General features: G+C 58.0%; 9 protein-coding genes across 9 annotated transcripts; 4 read left to right on the top strand and 5 right to left on the bottom strand.

The window, feature by feature from the left end:
- Positions 1-249: 249 nt before the first annotated feature.
- On the bottom strand, positions 250-1739 carry VDAG_01730 (uncharacterized protein). Its single transcript, XM_009657759.1, has one exon. It carries the CDS (start codon positions 1077-1079, stop codon positions 300-302), a length of 780 nt encoding a protein of 259 aa, XP_009656054.1. The 5' UTR covers positions 1080-1739; the 3' UTR covers positions 250-299.
- Positions 1740-1872: 133 nt separating this feature from the next.
- VDAG_01729 (mitochondrial 40S ribosomal protein MRP2) lies at positions 1873-2603 on the top strand. The gene is made up of 3 exons (XM_009657758.1): positions 1873-2034; positions 2104-2275; positions 2342-2603. The coding sequence occupies exons 1-3, from the start codon at positions 1928-1930 to the stop codon at positions 2402-2404; spliced, it is 342 nt and encodes a 113-aa protein (XP_009656053.1). The 5' UTR covers positions 1873-1927; the 3' UTR covers positions 2405-2603.
- A 404-nt stretch (positions 2604-3007) lies between these two features.
- Positions 3008-4416, top strand: VDAG_01728 (uncharacterized protein; the record flags this gene model as incomplete). The annotated part of the gene is made up of 4 exons (XM_009657757.1): positions 3008-3075; positions 3120-3235; positions 3286-3959; positions 4015-4416. The coding sequence occupies 4 exons, from the start codon at positions 3008-3010 to the stop codon at positions 4414-4416; spliced, it is 1260 nt and encodes a 419-aa protein (XP_009656052.1).
- A 523-nt stretch (positions 4417-4939) lies between these two features.
- On the top strand, positions 4940-5548 carry VDAG_01727 (molybdenum cofactor synthesis protein 2 large subunit; the record flags this gene model as incomplete). Its single annotated transcript, XM_009657756.1, has 1 exon — positions 4940-5548. The coding sequence occupies one exon, from the start codon at positions 4940-4942 to the stop codon at positions 5546-5548; it is 609 nt and encodes a 202-aa protein (XP_009656051.1).
- Positions 5549-5887: 339 nt separating this feature from the next.
- VDAG_01726 (choline kinase) lies at positions 5888-8570 on the bottom strand (the record flags this gene model as incomplete). The annotated part of the gene is made up of 5 exons (XM_009657755.1): positions 5888-5961; positions 6038-6443; positions 6527-6565; positions 6631-8060; positions 8381-8570. The coding sequence occupies 5 exons, from the start codon at positions 8568-8570 to the stop codon at positions 5888-5890; spliced, it is 2139 nt and encodes a 712-aa protein (XP_009656050.1).
- A 1559-nt stretch (positions 8571-10129) lies between these two features.
- Positions 10130-11632, bottom strand: VDAG_01725 (uncharacterized protein; the record flags this gene model as incomplete). The annotated part of the gene is made up of 3 exons (XM_009657754.1): positions 10130-11237; positions 11319-11489; positions 11601-11632. The coding sequence occupies 3 exons, from the start codon at positions 11630-11632 to the stop codon at positions 10130-10132; spliced, it is 1311 nt and encodes a 436-aa protein (XP_009656049.1).
- A 497-nt stretch (positions 11633-12129) lies between these two features.
- Positions 12130-13145, bottom strand: VDAG_01724 (SCO2 protein; the record flags this gene model as incomplete). Its single annotated transcript, XM_009657753.1, has 3 exons — positions 12130-12561; positions 12635-12844; positions 12924-13145. The coding sequence occupies 3 exons, from the start codon at positions 13143-13145 to the stop codon at positions 12130-12132; spliced, it is 864 nt and encodes a 287-aa protein (XP_009656048.1).
- A 443-nt stretch (positions 13146-13588) lies between these two features.
- On the top strand, positions 13589-15145 carry VDAG_01723 (uncharacterized protein; the record flags this gene model as incomplete). The annotated part of the gene is made up of 2 exons (XM_009657752.1): positions 13589-14450; positions 14541-15145. The coding sequence occupies 2 exons, from the start codon at positions 13589-13591 to the stop codon at positions 15143-15145; spliced, it is 1467 nt and encodes a 488-aa protein (XP_009656047.1).
- A 355-nt stretch (positions 15146-15500) lies between these two features.
- VDAG_01722 (BTB/POZ domain-containing protein) lies at positions 15501-17551 on the bottom strand (the record flags this gene model as incomplete). The annotated part of the gene is made up of 3 exons (XM_009657751.1): positions 15501-17155; positions 17211-17259; positions 17330-17551. The coding sequence occupies 3 exons, from the start codon at positions 17549-17551 to the stop codon at positions 15501-15503; spliced, it is 1926 nt and encodes a 641-aa protein (XP_009656046.1).
- Positions 17552-17676: the final 125 nt, after the last annotated feature.

Raw genomic sequence — 17676 nt, 5'->3', positions numbered from 1 at the left:
AGCACACAAATAGGCAGTTGATCCATCTTGACACCAACCTCCAACAGCCAGGTGAATTGCATCACTGGTATAAAGTCTGCATAGAAGCCCATCTTCTCGGGGTGCTGGCGTGGCAAGTGGCTCTTACCTGGAAAGGCCCCTCTCAAATATTATATGCCCAACCCCATAACTACAGCCATAAATAAAGTGTCGCATCGTAAATCAAGTGTCGCATCGGTCACTTGTTGTTAAATGTAGCTACAAAGATGACTTTAAAAAACTGGGGAAATCTCAAACTCGTGATTGCCGTGACACTCTTGTCAGACTTCGCAGACCAGAGCCTGCACAACCTGCTTCGCAGCTACGAAATGCCCGAGCCAGCAATTTTGAATGACGGTACCGCAGCATAGATGACTCGATGCTGGAAAGTCTCGGTTTTGGAAGCGACGCTCGACCTCCTCGTCATCTAGGTTGCTGTAGGGCTCCTCACCAGTCATAATGAAATACATGACCGAGCCAAGTGCAAAAATATCATCTGCTCGAGTAGCCACATAATCTCGGCTCCACGGTCGGGGTTCGTACCTTGGTCCAGGAGCACAACCGGAAGACGAGCCGTTCGGAAGCGAGCTTCCAGCGAAATCACAGATCCACAAGTTCAGATCCTCATCGAGCAGGAAGTTGCGGGGTGCGATATCATTGTGCGTCACCCCAATGGCGTGGACGACGGCAAGAGATTCAGCTGCGTGTAACACCCACCTTAGTCGTACATCGAGACTGACCCTGCATTTGTAGTCTGGCTTCCGGATATACATCTCCAGGTCTCCATTGGGGTAATTCCTCAATGTCAGGGTACAAGAAGCAGGGTCCCAAGCAATTAGCTCCGGGATAAAAGAACTAGCCCCCACCATGTGATAAATCAAGGCCTCGCGCTCCATACACTGCCGATTTTCCTTCTCCTTCTCAGGACAATAGGGATTCAATTTAGGAGTTTTGGAGACGTGACCTGATGGCAATAATTCGACAAAGGCTGTCCTTCCCATGCGGACACAGTCGCCCTTTGTAACGTAGTATATGTCTCCTTCCTCTGGCTGTTGAGGCATTCTGAAAACGTGGTCGGGCCAATGGGGGTGTAACTTCCGTTCCCATGAGCCTGGAATGGGTCTGTATCGGATACAAGGAGGAGGATTTGGGCGAAAGGCCTAGAACATTCCCGTGAGCTGGCATGAAGCAGGCCATCTGGGGGTGCAAGAGCGTCACTTCTGGTGTATCATGCTGCTCTACAACGGCAGGGTCGCGTCGAAGGAGGCGGAGGACAAGTCGATGAGCTGACAGAATATTGGTGAATAGGCGCCAAAGTAAGATCCGTGCTCGTCGAGTGAATCCCTTTGCAGTGGTGAACATGCTGGGACGATATGTGCCGTAGCGTTTGCTCAAGTTGTAAAGCGCGTCGATTGGCGAAGTGGTGGGAAAGGTTGGTAGGGTGGGCTATAGGGAAATGCTGGATGCGTCAAAGCCGTTTCCCCTCGAGGATCTTCGAACGCAGTCAACCTTCTGGTAATGAATGAATACTAGGGAGAACGAAAAGATCTAACGGCCGTAGACACATCTGTAACACTTTGGTTGGTGCAGATTAGTGCCATACAAGGAGACACAGATGAAGCAAGATTTATCAGCAGAAGCTGAAAGACCATCGCTTCATACAGCCAATCAATACTGATACGAGACGTATTGACCTAGGTACTTAGATAGAGTGTTGCGGGGTGGACCCGCAACTTATAGGTGCTTCAGAATTAAGTTATATAGGGGTCGATATTTAGCCTGTTATTATCTCGTAGTCCACGTGACCCGGATCAGACATCCAACCTCCATCAATCGCATCGCCAAACTTTCCGCCGCTGACAGTCGCATCCCGACGAGCAGCAGCACAGCCCGCCACCAATCGCCCACCATGTCGATGTTTCGCCCCAAGAAGCTCGACCTGAGCTGCTTCACCAATGTGCGCGTCCTGCGCGACCATGCCAAGCGCCAGGTCTTCCAGGAGCACGAGACCCAGAGGTAGGCAGCTCGCACGACCATGCGCGCCGAGGGACGGACTTGAGCTAATCACTTTTCACCGACGCACAGGCAAGCCCTCCGATACCTCATCCGCAACACGACCCTGCCGCCTCGCGTGCGCGCCGAAGCCCAGCTGCAGCTGACGCAGATGCACGCCTACACCCGCTCCACGCAGATCAGGAACCGGTGCATCATGGGTGGAAAGAGCCGCGGTGTTTTCAGGGACTTCAAGATGTCCAGGGTGCGTCAAACCCTTGTCGCCAGAATTACCGGATTTGACGTCGAAGGTGCTAACTCGCTTGACCAGTTTGCGTTCAGGATGGAGGCGTACCAGGGCAACCTGCCGGGCGTGAAGAAGGCGAGCTGGTAGAGCCGCGGAGGGAGCTTGGGACGATGGCAGTGTACAACTAGTTGGCCGAATAGCGTTTGCCGTCGTGCCGTGACGATATCTGGACGGCGTGATATTCATGGGCGGCTGCTGGCCTGGATGGTGGATCCCAAGGCCGCGCCGACGCTTACCATGTACAACATTTTGACAACCGACGAAAATTGACGACTTGATTTGGTTCAGGTGCTGGTTGTCTCTCCAATCGAACTTTGGCGGTGGAGTGTTTGATTATGGGGACTTAGCGATTGTTTGGGGGCCATGCCTTCAAACCTCGATCGTGCAAGTAGACTCCTGCCTACCTACCTACCTACCTGACCTTAAGGTACCTAGAGGCAAGCACGTAGACTTGGAGGGCAGGAGACTGCAGCGGTCTTCTCGTAACTTCTCCTCCACGCCAACACATCACGGCAGGGGCTGCAGTGTATGCTGTCAGCAACCGAAGAACGCAAACGATACATCAATCTGCTCATCCAGTCACCTCTCAGTCACGGTGATATCCGGTCGCCCAGAGTCTCTATCAACCCATTCCTACTATCAACTTACTTCCATCTCGGTCTCCCCTAGTCTCAGACATCGACCTGCACAATGTTTCGCCGCAAGTGGTCTGGTCTGCCTAGAGACTACCTCTTTCCTTCCAACCTCGAGGACCTTGGGTTAGTCAAACGCACACTTGTGCAACTCCATCTAACCGCCTCAGATACTTCATCAACGAAGATGATGAGATCCGCAGCGTCGCTGACCCCGACCGCTACTTCAAGTACTGGATCGACAAGAACATGCGTGTCAACGGTCGTCAACGTTTCCACTTCAACGGTCCGTCTGCAGCACGCAGTCATTCGGCTTATCCGCTGATCGATCACTAGATGCCGTTCAAGACATTGTCCATGCCCGCCTTGAAGCCGAAGGTCTAGAGAAGCATAGCCTTCCCTTTGGCTCCAAGTCCGGAGATGCCCAAGTGACCATCTTCGCAAGCGCAGATTTGCACCGGAAGTCACGAGTCACAGTCATATTCGGCGAACCCAACCAAAGTCTCGGCATCCTCGCCTTGCGCGTTGCCAACGGGCCCGGCGGCATCAACATGGGCACGATGGTCTCGGTTGTACAGACCCTCAAGCAGCAAATCTCGTCGCCCGACGACTCGGAAGCTCCAGGCATCATCCTCTGCAATGTGGGCGCCGTCTTCTGGTGGCCTGAGGAAGAGCGCACCCTGACCCTAAGCCACATGTCTGATATGCCGCTCGCCAGCCTCGCACATCACGGCCGCCGCATCACCACAGCAAACCAGGTTCCCGGGCTCGAGACGTCAGAGAAGCACATTCGCTACATCTTTGAGGCTGTACTGCCTGCCCTGACGAGCGAAGACGCGCGACTTGACCTCATCGGCATCGGCCTTGGTGCAGATATGCTGGAGGCATACCTAGACCAAGAATGTGTCTGGACCCGGTGGGGAAGTCGCATAAACACGATGTCCATTCTCGGTGGCATCACTGACAGTGCAAGCCTTAAGCACCAGGCCTTTAAGGATTTTCTTGCCAAGGTAGGTAGATAATCGCACTGCCGTTCATCATTTCTGCTGCTGACTTGCCCTGCAGCACGCCCGGGCATACATTACATCGGAAGAGCCGGCTGGCATGCCGCTCGCGGGACCTCATGGCAATAGCAAGACTTCTACTTTTCTGAACCACGGTACTGCGGCTGTTTATAGCTCGGGCGAGCCCTACTATGTCGAGATGATACTCGTGCGGGCGCGCGAGTCGATTCTCGGCTGGCTTGGCGAGGTTGCCGCTACGGGGTTTGACGCATACCATCACCCTGAGATCACGGTTGTCGACGTTGCGCCTCAAATGGAGGCGAATGCCGAGTCTGTTTGGGCTAATGTTGATACAGAGTGGGGTGACGTCCCCGTTGAGGTGAAGCCGTCTATCAGCTTCGGAGGCGATGGAAGTGGTGTGCCAGCCGCAGCTGAGCCAGTGATCGGCCGTGAGTCTGACTAAATGAAGCTTGGCATGATGGGATGTTTCAATGTGCGGAACATGACGCAGGGCGCAGCGAGACGTTCCTGAAGCTGAAGAGCATTTCGCCAGGGCTGCGAGATCAAGTCGGTGGACAGCACACGGATCGGTGGCGAGGTCGTACGTCAAGGCTTTATCTAGGCAGACCTGTAAATTATTAGGTGATTCTGGAGACCATTTCGATGAGTGACAGGACGTAGGATATCGAGACCTCGACTCTACCCCTATTCGTGTGGGGTGATGCTGGAGCAAAGGGGCTCGGTGAGCACATCGGTGAAGTCGGTGAGGGAATTCCAGCATCTCCACAGCATCAACTGAGCATCATTGGGGACTCATCGGACGTTCTGTGAGACAACTACACGAACTTTCACAATCCATCATTCCGACAGATCATCGTCGCCCAAATCTGAAGCCAGCCTCTTGAGCCCTCTCATTCGATCAACAAGCATCGCCAACAAGGCAGAAAAACGAAACTGCCACGCCTCCCAGTACTGCCAAATACACAATGGCCACCCCCGACCAAGGCCCCTGGCACCTCTCGTCCCCGCAAACGCACGTCTCCCTCACCCACGCCCCCCTCTCCGCAACAGCGGTCCTCGACCAGATCCGGTCGCCGCGCGCCGGCGCCCTCGTCCTCTTCGCCGGCACGACGCGCGACTCGTTCGCCGGCAAGCCCGTGCGCGAGCTGCACTACAGCGCCTACGCGCCGCGCGCGCTGCGCACCATGGCCGCCGTCGCCGAGGAGGTGCGCGCGCGCCACGGCCTCGAGGGCGTCGCCGTCGTGCACCGCCTCGGCACCGTGCCCGTCGGCGAGGAGAGCGTGCTCGTTGGCGTGGCGGCGGCGCATCGGGGGCCTGCCTGGCGGGCGGGCGAGGAGGCGCTCGAGCTCGTCAAGGAGAGGGTCGAGGTGTGGAAGCGGGAGGAGTTCTTTGGGGAGGAGGGCGTTTGGAGGGCGAATCGGGACGGGGCGCAGGGGGTGTACGAGACGGGGACTCAGGAGAAGAGGGAGGAGAGTGTGTCGGGACAGGGTCAGGAGCAGAAGAGTGATGTAGTGGCTGAGACGCCAGGACGAGAGGAGATGGAAACGGCGGGTGATTCGCAGGTTGGAAGATAAACTCAATACTTCTCACGATATCCAAAATGTCCAACATGTCATAGCTGCCCATGGGCCATGTCGATGCATTCAAGGAGCATTATATTCTTCACCATTTGCTGCTATCTACCTATCGACCAGCTTCAGGCTCGCCCGCACATCCTCTGGAAGCTCCTCCGCCTTGACCAAGCCCAGCAGCACGCAATCGCCCCCAGAAGAAGAGGGCCCGCTCTCGTGCATACCCCCAGTAGTCAAACTCGTCCTCGCCGTCGTCCTCCTTCTGCCCGTCCTGTCCCTGCTCTCCGTCTCCGGCGCCGGCCGCCGAAGCCTCGCCTCCTTCGTCGGCGACTTCATCCCCCTCTAGACAGGCGGGCACCTTGGCCTGGACGATACCCCAGGCGACCCACTGCGCGCTGTTGGCCGTCCGCCACAGCCTCGATTCCTCCATGAGCTCCGTCACCGTCTTCTCCGTCTGCTCCTCGCGCAGTCGCTCGTCCTCCTTCCACTGACCCGCCGGCACGCGCGCGTCGAGCATAAAGTCGACAATGGAGCTCGACGAGCTCGTGGGGTGAAGCACGGGCGTGCCGCCGCTGGCATGGCCGGGCGTGTCGAGGGGCGTCAGGCGCGGCGTCGAGCTGGCATGTGGGAACTTGGGCCGGTGCTCGACATAGGACCGGATGAAGCGTCGCTGCTCCTCGACCGTCGGGTACCGCTCGACCGAGCAGCCGTGCGGCTTGGCCTCGTCGTGGTAGTTGTAGGCCCACTCGGTGAAGTGGTTGGCGAACTCCTGGCCGGGGACGTTGGCGCCAGCATACTCAAAGTCAATGACGATGAGCTGCTTATGCTCGTTGGCCGGCTTGAGGAGGGGCGACTTTTTGTCGTCGGGCCGAACACGCAGAATGTTGCCGTATTGAGTCTGTGCCTGTTAGCGATGCTTATTCAAGGGCGTACAACAAGAAGCAAGAAGAGACAGGAAGACATGCATCATTGTGGGCAAACGTCAGACGGGCGTTGATGTCTTCCTCGCTCCGGTAGAAGCTCGTCAGGTAAGCGCGGTACTTCTCAACAGTGGCACGGAACTGAGACCACTCGACGCCGCACACGAAGCCCTGACCTTGGTAGGTGCTTGTTGGCTTGACCGGCTCCCCGGCTTGCCTGGCGCGCGTCTCGTCGTCAACGGCCATGACTCGCTTCTCCACGTTGTCCAGCCACTTGTCCCAATTGCCCCAAACAGAGGGCCCTGCCTTGCGCTCAGCGTCGAGGAGCTCGATGCCGTCGTGCAGTTCGCGCATGCGCTTGGCAATCTGCTTGGACGTCTCCGAGTCTCGCAGGTCCTTGGGCGTCAGGGTCACCGAGTTGAAGTACTCCTCGAAGCGGCCATTGGTAAAAGTGCCGAGGAGGCGAGGCCCGATGCGCTTCCTCGCCAGACGACCGAGAACGCTGAGCTCATTGTCGCGGTCGATGAGATGCTCAACCTGGGGCCCGTAGATGCGCAGGAGAACCTTGCTCGGCTGCTTCTTGCCGGGGACAGGTTCCAGGTCCTCAGGGGGTGTGACGACGTAGACGGCGTTGGTCAGCGCGCCGCTCAGCCTCTGGACGGAGATCTTGTCGCCTGCCTCGAGGGGGATGCGACGCCAGCCCTTGATGCGCAGCGTGTGCGCCAGGCGGATAATCTCGTTTCGGAAGGTGGACCATGCCTCGTGCTCCTTGGCCTCTGCCTTGCCAGAAACGAGATTGTCGGAGCTCTTGCCGGCATTGTAGCTCATGGTCTTGCTGTTGTCGAGAACGGCATCGCAAGATGGCACGACGACGTCGCCGTCGGCATAATCCGTGTCGGAGCTGGCGGTGCGATGCAACATGCTCCGCGAGCCGGACTTTTTGTGTCCCCTCACGGAAGGACGCTGAGGCAGCTTGGGGCCGAGATGGGGAATGGAGTCGAGGCCTAGAGCGGCCATGTTCTCCTCGAGGATGCGCTGCAGTTTGTCGAAGCTCATGTCGCTAGACTGAGAATCAATCGAGTCGGTGCGGTGGCGGAAGGGAAAGCCATCCTGGCCCTTTTCGTCGGTCACGGCAGTCGTCGTGTCGGCGGCTGGCGCTTGAGCCGGGGCCGGGGCCTGGGCCTCTTGCTGCTGCTGAGGGCGCTTTCTCCTCGACGATGAAGCGTGACTTCCTGATTGGCGCTGTTCTCGTTTACGGCGTTCGTGTTCGAGCCAGTCAGACACCTGCGAAAGAAGCTTCTGGCTGACGTAGTGCTGCTTGCGTCGCTCGTGGCCATGGCCGTGGCCATGAATGTGATGCTGCTGCTGCTGCTGCTGCTGCTGCTGCTCAGATGACTCTTCGGGGGTCTCTACGGCTTCTTGGCCGCCCATACTCGACAGAGAGGTGCGCGAGGAGCTCGTGGGCAGGTTGCGGCCACTGAGTCGTTTGGCAATGCCGGCAGAGAACTGCCTTTTCAGCGACGATTCAGCGGGTAGAGTAGACTCAGACTCCTGCTCAGGCTGGGGCACCGCCTCGGGATCAACAATTTGGACCACTACAGTGTGTTAGCTAACGCTCACGATTGAGTAGCAAAAGCGCTGAGATGGTGGCCATTGACTGCGTTGTCGTTGTTGTCGCATTTTGTTGTCGGTCGGTCGCATCATGCGCCGACGTCTTGGCAAGCGGATCCAGGGGCCATGTCAAGGCATTGTCGTCATGTTGCATTTCCACAGCAGAATAAACTCGGCGCATCTTGTTGAGCGTCGAACGATGGCAGGCACAGCATGGACAGATGACAAGGGGAAACGAGGCGCAACAGGTCTTCTCGTGGATTTCGTTCTTCGTGATGAGATGAGATTTTGTGCCTCTTGTTACCTGCCCCCGGAATGTATGGGCCAGATCCCCAGAACACGAGGGTCTGGCTGAGAATGATGATGGTAAACTCACTTTTGGGGGTACCACACTGGGGCGTCAACTTATCGTTGTCTTCGTCGTTCTTGAGGGCAGACCGCAGGGGCTGGCTGCTGGCACTCGCAGTGACGTTGGGGAGGGGTGAATCAGACATGGTGATCACACGAGCGTCGCGCGCGAAGGCGATGAGAGAGGAGAGAGAGAGAGAGAGAGCCTGGAGGGGGTTGGTGGAACAAGAAGTGGAATGCTCGACTCTGCGAAGTCAAGCCGCTGCTCGCTTGTGCTCCGTCTTCAGAGGGCCTCTCGAATCGTTGCAGGGTGGTTGGGAGGCGATGGTCTCACAACAGGTGGATGCTGCCAATGCAAAGCAATGATCTCAACCGGCGTGCATCGGAAAAGGAGGATGAGGAGGGAGAGAGGCGGAGGGAGTGGCGGAGGGGAAAGCGGTGTCTCGTGTCTCGTGAGAAGTGGTTCGTGTTCTTTGAGGAGGAGTTGCTGTTTGGGAAATTGTCGTGTGGAAACTTGGACTTGACGTTCCCCCCGCCAATCTTGGCATCGCACCGCCTCGGCCGAGCCGCCTAGCCACATCTGTACTGGCTGGGACACAGGCAGCAAGGTGCCAAACGCTCACCGCTCAGTGCAGCCACCACCTACCTAGGGGCCTATCTGGGAGGCCTAGGTACTAACTTCTTACTTCCTGAGGCCCTTATCTTCCTGCACCTTAGGGATCCTGGGGACCCTGGTGGCCTGTGACAGCCAACAGTCTGTGTGGCTGACCACCTCGGTTACCCTGAGGTGGGTTCAGTTAGTAGGGAGGTAGGCACGCTTGGCAGGTAGGTACTGTAGGTAGGTACTTGGGTACAGGTACCTACCTGAACCCACCACGAAGGCAACTACCCCACAAGAACCCTGACTTGCCCCCGCTGTCAGGTGCGTCACTCTCCAACTGCAACTGCCAGGGATCAGGCCCTAGACGCACCTGGGACGACCCCTCAAAGATGCTGGCGACGAGCTTCCCCAAGGCGAGCCTACTTGGACGTGTGTTGAACCAGGTGGTCCAGGACAAAGTTCATCTCAGATCATGTCCTTGTGTCTTCATGCTCACTGATCACCGCTGCTGACAGTTCCATCTAGACTCGTTCCGACAGATTTCCTGACATTGTAGCAAATAAGCCAATCGAGCGACGTTGCCGTCCAAATCACATGCGAGCGAGGAAAAGACTGGCGCGATCGTCAATACCAGTCGCCACTTGGACAACGTGTTCGTGGCGCTCGGGAGGCTGCAGCTGGCTGCGCTAAAGGATGGGTGGTGATTTGGCTTGGTGACATATGATGCCATCCTACCAAGTATGCTGGTCTCGTCTTGGTGCCAGCCAACCTCAGCCCTGCCAGGCAGCTCGACGGTGCTTTCGTGGCGTACAACTCAAGCCGCTTCTAACCGTTGTATGCCAGCTCGTCCTACTCTACAGTACAATGGCATCACACAATGGCCTGTTCAGGAGACACTCTTGCCATTGACCCGAACTACCTACTGACCACGAGGTGCTGTGGCTTGGACGGGCAGACATCTCGATACCTCGATCTGTCTGCTATGGAAAAATAAGATGGAAAAATAAAATGGAAAAAATATAGGCTTCAAGATGACTCGGTCCGCGAATCGCACACTTCCAAATACATTTCTACTATGCTGGTCTACAAATCCATGTCTACTTCTCAGCACAATGCTCCCATGCTGCCGTCAATGATGTACTGCTCCCTCGCCAGCGCCCACGCCACGGCCGCCTTGACATCGTCCACAATGGCCGTCGGCGGGTACGCGCTCTCGCCGCGGTCGGCCTGCCAGACGCCGGTGCGCACGAGCACCGACTCCCAGTTGGTGCCCTGCTTGCTGCGGTACTCGTTGGCGCCGCGAATGTCGCTCTCGGGGTTGTCGCCGACCATGTACACGGTCCGCAGCGGCGTCGACGCCTCGGCCTGGCGCCCCTGCCGCGCCAGCAGCGCGGCGCGGTGCTCGTTGAGCACGCGCTCGGCGTAGCGGTACGTCTCGGGCGACGGCTTGCCAAAGGCCGTGCGCCGCAGGGGCGTGCCGCCGGTGACCTTGGCCCACACGGCGGCCACGGCCTCCTGGAAGGCGCCCTGGCCGAGGCGCGGCTGGAGGTAGCCCGTCGACCACAGCAGGTCCGAGTTGGACAGGATGAGCGGCGGCTGGCCGTCCTGCTGCCAGCCGGCGTTGGGCAGCGACGCGTCGCCGTTGCGGTCCGAGTAGGTGCCGAGGATGCCGCGGCGCGACAGCAGCAGGTCGAGGATGAGCTGCACGTCGAGCGCCCAGTCGCGCGGGTCGTTGAAGACGAACATGGCGTCGATCGTCAGCGCGTCGGCGTCGGCGACGCCCGGCCCGTGCAGCGGCCGGGGCAGCGGCCGCGCCGTCGCCCGGTACACCTCCTCCATGAGCGGCTCAAAGGGCCAGATCTCCGGGTGCGCCGTCAGAATGTCGGCCGGCGTGACGACGCTGCGGAAGCCGTACTGCTCGGCAATCTCGCGGCACTTTTGCGCGTTCGAGCCCGTCACGAAGACCGTCTTGTCGCTGAGGCTGTCGGGCCCCGCGCGCACAAGCTCCTGGAACGGCGTGTGCGACTGCACAAAGTTGTCGACCGTCAGCTGCACGCCGAGCTTGTCGCTGAGGTCCCGCACCCGGTCGTGCTCGTGCTTGCCGCCGCCGTTGGTCAGCAGGATGAACGGGATATTGTTGTCCTGGAGGTACTCGAGCGCTTCGCGGGCGCCCGGGATGGGCTTGGCGACGTGGAGCAGCACGCCGTCGATGCTGCCGTCAGTCAGTCGATCATCTCAAAAAAAGACGTCCTCAAATCATCGTCGAGGTGAGCGGGGGGCGGGGTTCACCCACTCAAAGGCAAAGGCAAAGGATGGCGGCACAGCTGTGGTGCTGCTGGCCTGAGCACTCAGCCATCGAGGTCGCAACGCTGCGACTGGCTGTTGTGAGCGGCTGAGAGATGGCAAGCCTGAAGACGACCCGTTGACGTCTCGGTGACGGCGAAAGGCAGCGTTGGATGCCCACCTTGATTGGGTTCGTAGTAAGCTCTGTGTCACCAAGGCAGCAGTGGATGCTGCTGGCACTCGCAGCCTCGACGTCGCTGGCACTCGCAGCCTCGACGTCGCTCGCACTGACGCCCCGCCGAGGGCGCAGATGGAGGCCTTCATCGCAGGTTCGGGGCTTCTAATTGTTAGAGGAGCGGTGGATGGTGGTGATGATGATGGAGAGCTGCAGCATGGGCGAGCTCAACTGAAGTCAGGTAGGTAGGCTTGGGTAGGTAGCTGATCAGAGGCCGAGCACCAGGGGCCCCACTCGCTTGTGCTTTCGCCCAGCGACCGAGACCTGGAGCTCGACGTTTCGAGCCTCATGCCGCATCCTGTCACTCGAAACCACGCGATGCAAGACAAGGTGTCGGGCCCGATTTGATCATCCTTTTACATTCTATTTTAGGTTCGGCCTTCCACTCCCCCCTGGCCGTATTGTACAAGCGACGGAGCGGGGTTTCGGGACATATGCCCTGTCTCTGATCGCTGATCGCTCATCCTCCAGTGTCCTGATGTTCTGCCAATGGCGATTCGCCTACTGATACATGTAATGCAGCTCATACTCGTACAGCTTGACCTAATGTACCCATGCACTATTGAGAATGCGTTCACCTACCCGTCTAATTCTTCTTCCACGCGCCGGACCAGTCATTCATATGGTCGAGCATCAGCTTTGCGCCAGCAGACGGCGAGTGCTGTCGTCCCAGCGCCTCGACAAAGTCACCCTCGGGATCCATCAGGTAGAAGTAGATGCTGTGGTCGACGAGGTAGTCCTGGCCCGCTTTGACGTGCTGCGGCGTGCTAAAGTACACCCTGTACTTCTTGCACATGGCCTTGATCTCGTCGTACGTGCCCGTCAGCCCGATGAACTTGGGGTGGAACTCGGCCAGGTATTCCTTGAGGACCGGCGGCGTATCGCGTGCCGGATCACACGTGACAAAGATGGGAAGAATCGATCCCGGTCGCTTCTCCTCCACGAGGTCGAGCATGCGCGCCATCTTGTCGAGCTCGTCGGGGCAGATGTCGGGACAGTGGGAGAAGCCAAAGTACACCTAGGGTCACAGCAGGTTAGCCGCTGCATATCCAAACTGCCCAGAGCGCCATTCCTCTTATCGCCCTACGTACCAGTGCATACCGTCCCTTCATGTCCTCGCTCGTGAACGCGTTGCCGTTCTGGTCGATCAGCTCGAAAGGCCCGCCGACCTTGGGCTTGCCCACGCCCTTGGTGGCATCGGCAATACGCTTCCGCTGCATGCGCTCCTTCTCAAACTCAAAGTACCACATGAGGCCGCCGGCCGTGGCGACGAACAGGACACCGGCCTTCCAGGAAAAGGGCTGTTCACATTGGTTAGCCGGAGACCGTCCTCTGCCGACTGGGCGCTGAGCCGAGCCGTATTCTTTGGAAACAACCCACCCCTGATCGGTACCGACTCTTCTGCTCTGCGATGGACTTGTACACCTTGGTCCTCTTCTGCATCGCGAATTGGTTTCGCGCGGCCTGGAGAGGGCTTGGCGCAGTCGCTGGTCGGATGTGCTTCGCTGCTGCCGCCTGCGAGAGGCATCGTCGGCACTGCTGGGCGGATGCGCCGAGGACGCTCCTCAAGAGCGTCCTTGCTGGTGCCAAGGCGTTTGACATGTTGGCTCGTGGGCGAATAATCAGTGGCGAAGATGATGTTACCTGGGAATCAATCCGGGGTCGAGTCCATGTCCATCATCGTAAGATGCCGAAGCGGCCACTGGAGGTCGGGTGGCCCGGGCGTCGGGATGCCAAAAAAACATGCTCGATAAGCCTCACACCCCGATATTCATCCGGTATCTCGGTGAAGCATGCCGACCTGGGTTCACCGAGTCATCAACTCACCACCCCAACTCACCACCCCAACTCACCACTCCAGATGCTCTCATCAAATTGGCAAGAGTTGAGGGTGATCTTGATCGTGATTTCGTACACAACTCACCAAATTATCAACGGGATTATCTCGGGAACCACGCCTGCCGGCATCAACCTGAACAGAAACTGCTCGCTCCCTTCCCATACCCATTCCCTCGTCGCATCAGGCAACCAAGGGTGCCATCGTGATGGATCACGCTGGCGATCAACCAGCCGGCAAGTCACCCTCTTCGGTGCCCACCAGTAGGCAACAGGAGGATCACGACATGCCAGATGCACAACCAGCACCAGCAGCGTCATCTCCCCACGAGAGGAGTGTCCCTCCATCCTCCAACACAGTCCTCCCCTCCACGGAAAAGCCACCACCTGCGCCGACAAAGAAGCGCGGCCAGGCCGCAGTCAAGAAGCCCACCAAGCGCAGCAAAGGCAACGCCGGCCCCCGCGCCGGCAAGAAACAAACGGCACCCAAAGCATCGAGTGGCGATCGAGACGACCATGACGACTCGGCCGCGCAGCTGGAGGAGCGCGGCGCTGCCAGCCCGTCCCCTGACGACGACGACTCCATCGACCCGGGCCCCTACTGTCTGTGCCGCGGCCCGGACGACCACAGATTTATGATCTTCTGTGACATTTGCCAGGACTGGTTCCACGGAGAGTGCGTTGACATGGACAGGGACGTCGGTAACAACCTCGTCGAGCGCTTCGTCTGCCCCAACTGCACGGACCTGGCCAGCAACGTGCGCACCCTCTACAAGAAGACGTGCTCCCTCAAGAACTGCACCCAGGAGGCGCGTCTCTATGGCGACCGGGAGACCAAGGAGGAGGTCAAGCTCGAGGACAAGAGCGTCTTCTGCTCCGACGAGCACCGCCAGCTGTGGTGGGAGAAGTACGTCGCCGCCATGCCCAAGAAGGACGGATCCGGCGCCAAGACGCTGTATGGCGACATTACACAGGCGCAGATTATGGCGCTTCTCGGCGATGCTGTGAGCAAGGCCGACAAGACGAACAACTGGAAACTCGCGGCGCGGCCCTTTGCGCCTGAGGACGGAGGTGAGGAAGCCTTTTCTTCTTCTTGTTATTTCCTTCCTTCACGCAGCGACATGAGTGGTCGCAGACGGGGCATCACTGACTTTTCGACAGACAATGGGTCGGACCCCAAAAAGGTCCTGCCACCGGGCACGCTCACCGAGGAGGAGGAGCTGAAGCTGAAGCAGTACGCCGCCGAGCGCTACCAGATGGGCGAGGACACGGTCGCCTACAGCCGCATGCTCGAGCTCATGGACATGGCGGGCCGGCGCCGCGCGGCCCTCGTCGCGGCCAAGAAGATGGACGACTCGGTCTGCGGCTACGACTACCGGCTCGACACCATCGGCGTGCGCCAGCCCTTTGCCGCCTTCATGGCGACAAAGGAAGCCCAGGAGATCTTCAAGCAGGGCAGCCTCGAGCACGGCAGCGTCATGGCCGGCGCCGACCGCAACTTTTGCGACAAGAAGCGTTGCAAGCCCCACCACGGCTGGTACCAGATTCACACTAAGGACGTGAGGTATCTGATGCGCTGTCTGACCTCCGAAGCCAACAAGAAGCTCAACCTCGAGGCCGAGATCCGGGACGCTGCTGTGCAGAGGAGGCTGAGGAAGGAGCGCGAGGGGAATGGCGTCGAGTATCACGGGCAGTACGCGGTGCAGCTTGGAGAACAGAACAAATCCGTGGCGGCCGATGGACCTCTTGAGACGGCCAGCACCTAACTGTCTGGCACAATCAAATGGTGACAGAGGCTCGATCGGATGAGTTGCAGTGGGTTGGTGGTGCTGGAAGGATACTCTGGAGCCTCGGCGTTGCTAGGTAGAAGTCACCACAACGGTGACGGTATGAATGAATGAGTAAAAAGGGTCGTCGGTTCTGCTCCGACATTGTCAGCTTTTTTTTGCACAATAATGAGCATTTAGTCTCAGTCTACGACATCCAAATGGAAGTGAACTGGCTTCTCATCTGGAAAGTGATTGATTTCTTTGGCACGACGGTACTTAACGTCCTGTGCCCTGCCAGGCCTGCCTGACCGTTTTGATTCTCATAAAGGCTGATCTAGGAATGCATCTATCTCTATGCGTCAAGTTTAAGGCGTTCTAGCATGATGTCGATCTTCCCAAGCAGGATCTGGTAGTTGATCGCATCCGAGGCAAACTCGTCTTCGGCCACTGCGCCATCGAGCGTCATGACGCCGCCTGTTTCTTCGGTTGCTTCTTCCTTCCCTACAGGTTCTGCTGGCTTGACATCTCTCAGGTCGATCTCTTGCAGAGCCAAGCCGTCCTCGGCCTTTTGCTGCACCTCCTGGCTGCTCTCCGCCAGCGACGCAGCCGCAGCAGCATTGATCTCGCCTTGCTCGTCCATCATCTCGTCAAGGCCCGCATCCTCGAACCGCAGCCGGAAGCGCTCCGACAGATAGTAGCGGATATCGTCTAGTAACTCAATCGTATCCGTCTCTTCGCGGTTCTTCAGCCGCTCGGCACTCTCCTTGATGAGGTCGGCGAATTCGGCTTCGTCGATGTAGTCTTCCAGCCGGTACGCCAGGTAGCGAGCGGCGAACTCCTCGAGCCGCTGCACCCTCAGGTCCCACGCGGCATGTATGACGTCGTAGATGTTGATGGGTTCCGTGTCTTCCTCTTCGGCTGTGCCATGTGTGCGGTCGACGAGAACATTGCTGTTGCCGCTGCCTAATGTGCTGATGACCTGTGCCGCTTTGGTCTTGAGCTTGTCGAGATAGAGCATGTCGGATACGTAGAGAAGATCCAGGGCAAGTTCGAGCGGGCATTCGGCCTTTTCGGTGTAGAGAAAAGTAAGGATGATCTCGAGGACTTCAGGCACACAGTCAATCGTAATCATGTGCAGGTGCTGCTCCTCCTGAGCCTCCTTGAACTCGCCCGAGAACATGGTCTCGAAATAGAGGCTGCGCAGCAGCATGGCCTTGTGTACCGGGTAGACGACGGACCGCCTAGTCTTTTTCGGCTTGGAGGTGGCGAAGGGGCCGATTGGGATGCTGCTATTGTTCACCGCGGCGTCCGTGTCGGCGGGCTCATTCTCGGGTGTCTGCTCTTCGTCGGGTTCGTCGGCGCGCAACAGGCAATCCGCAAAAATGGCATTGTCATGCCGCCACTTGATCTCATTGACCCTCTCTGTGTCGATGACCATTCTATGCGGGAGGACGTTTTCCCGGTAAAAACTGTCAATCTGTTTCTGCGCCCGGTTGACCTCGTCCTGGTACCGCTGGCGGGCCAGTCGACGATCGGTTGTCAGCAGCGCCTCCCAGAGTTTCTCAATCTCAAGCTGCTTGCTGATCTTATCAGCGCTCGTGAGAACCTCCTCCTCGGTCGCCATGCTACGTGGGTCGACGAGATCTTTCGGAATATCGCCGAGGTAGAGATAGCGCAGCACGAGGCGAAAGGCATCAGCGGGGATGGTCGCTGGTAGGTTCCAGGTCCTCGTCCCTGCGGCGTCCGACAATTTTCTCTTGAAATAAGGCGATCTGGAAGCGAGTATGAACTTGTGTAGCTGAAAAGACTCGGAGGCGGCGATGAGGCCAATGTCGGCTGTCTTGGGCACATCTTTGGAGAGGAGAGACGTGATGTGAGATGCCCAGGGCTGGAGGGGGTCTGTGGATTTTGAATAGTCATACTCGAGCAGCAGGTTGCGGATTCGATTATTCAGGGCATTATAAATGCATCGCTCGCCTTGGAAAGTATTTCGCTCCGCCAGTGCACCTCGACACCGACATTAGCAAGCCCGCCAACCACCATGGCGTGGGAGTTTGCTCACCAGACTCGAGAAGAAGCCGGACCAAGTCAAAATGACCACATAAGCTCGCCTTACGACGTGATCAGCATCAGAGCTCCGGATCACGAGCTCCACCCTCGACGGATGTTGCATAAACTCACGACGATGAGGGGGGTGTAGTCGAAGCTATCTTTACCGTTGATGTTAACACCGGCGGAAATCAGCTCTTGGCACCTCTTGAGGTCGCCTCGGCGGCATGCTTGGAGAAAGTCGTGAAAGCCCTCGGACAGGTCTAGCGGATTTTCTTCCCGAAGGACGCCGGTTTTGATGAGGACATGCTCGTCCCTCAGCTGGGCCTCCAGTTGCCCTTTGTGTAGGACCATGCTTGAGACTGGGCCGATGGCAGAATAGGAAGAGGAGTAGACTGGAGAAAATGCGACGATCCAAAGCAAAACAGCTACACGTTCTGAGGCTATATCTGATCTGCTCTCCACAAAGTCATGTACCA

Source organism: Verticillium dahliae, genomic scaffold (assembly GCF_000150675.1).
Source record: "Verticillium dahliae VdLs.17 supercont1.3 genomic scaffold, whole genome shotgun sequence".
Lineage (NCBI taxonomy): Eukaryota > Fungi > Ascomycota > Sordariomycetes > Glomerellales > Plectosphaerellaceae > Verticillium > Verticillium dahliae.
Note: the sequence above shows the minus strand (reverse complement) of the source record. Positions and strands in the feature narration are given on the sequence as shown.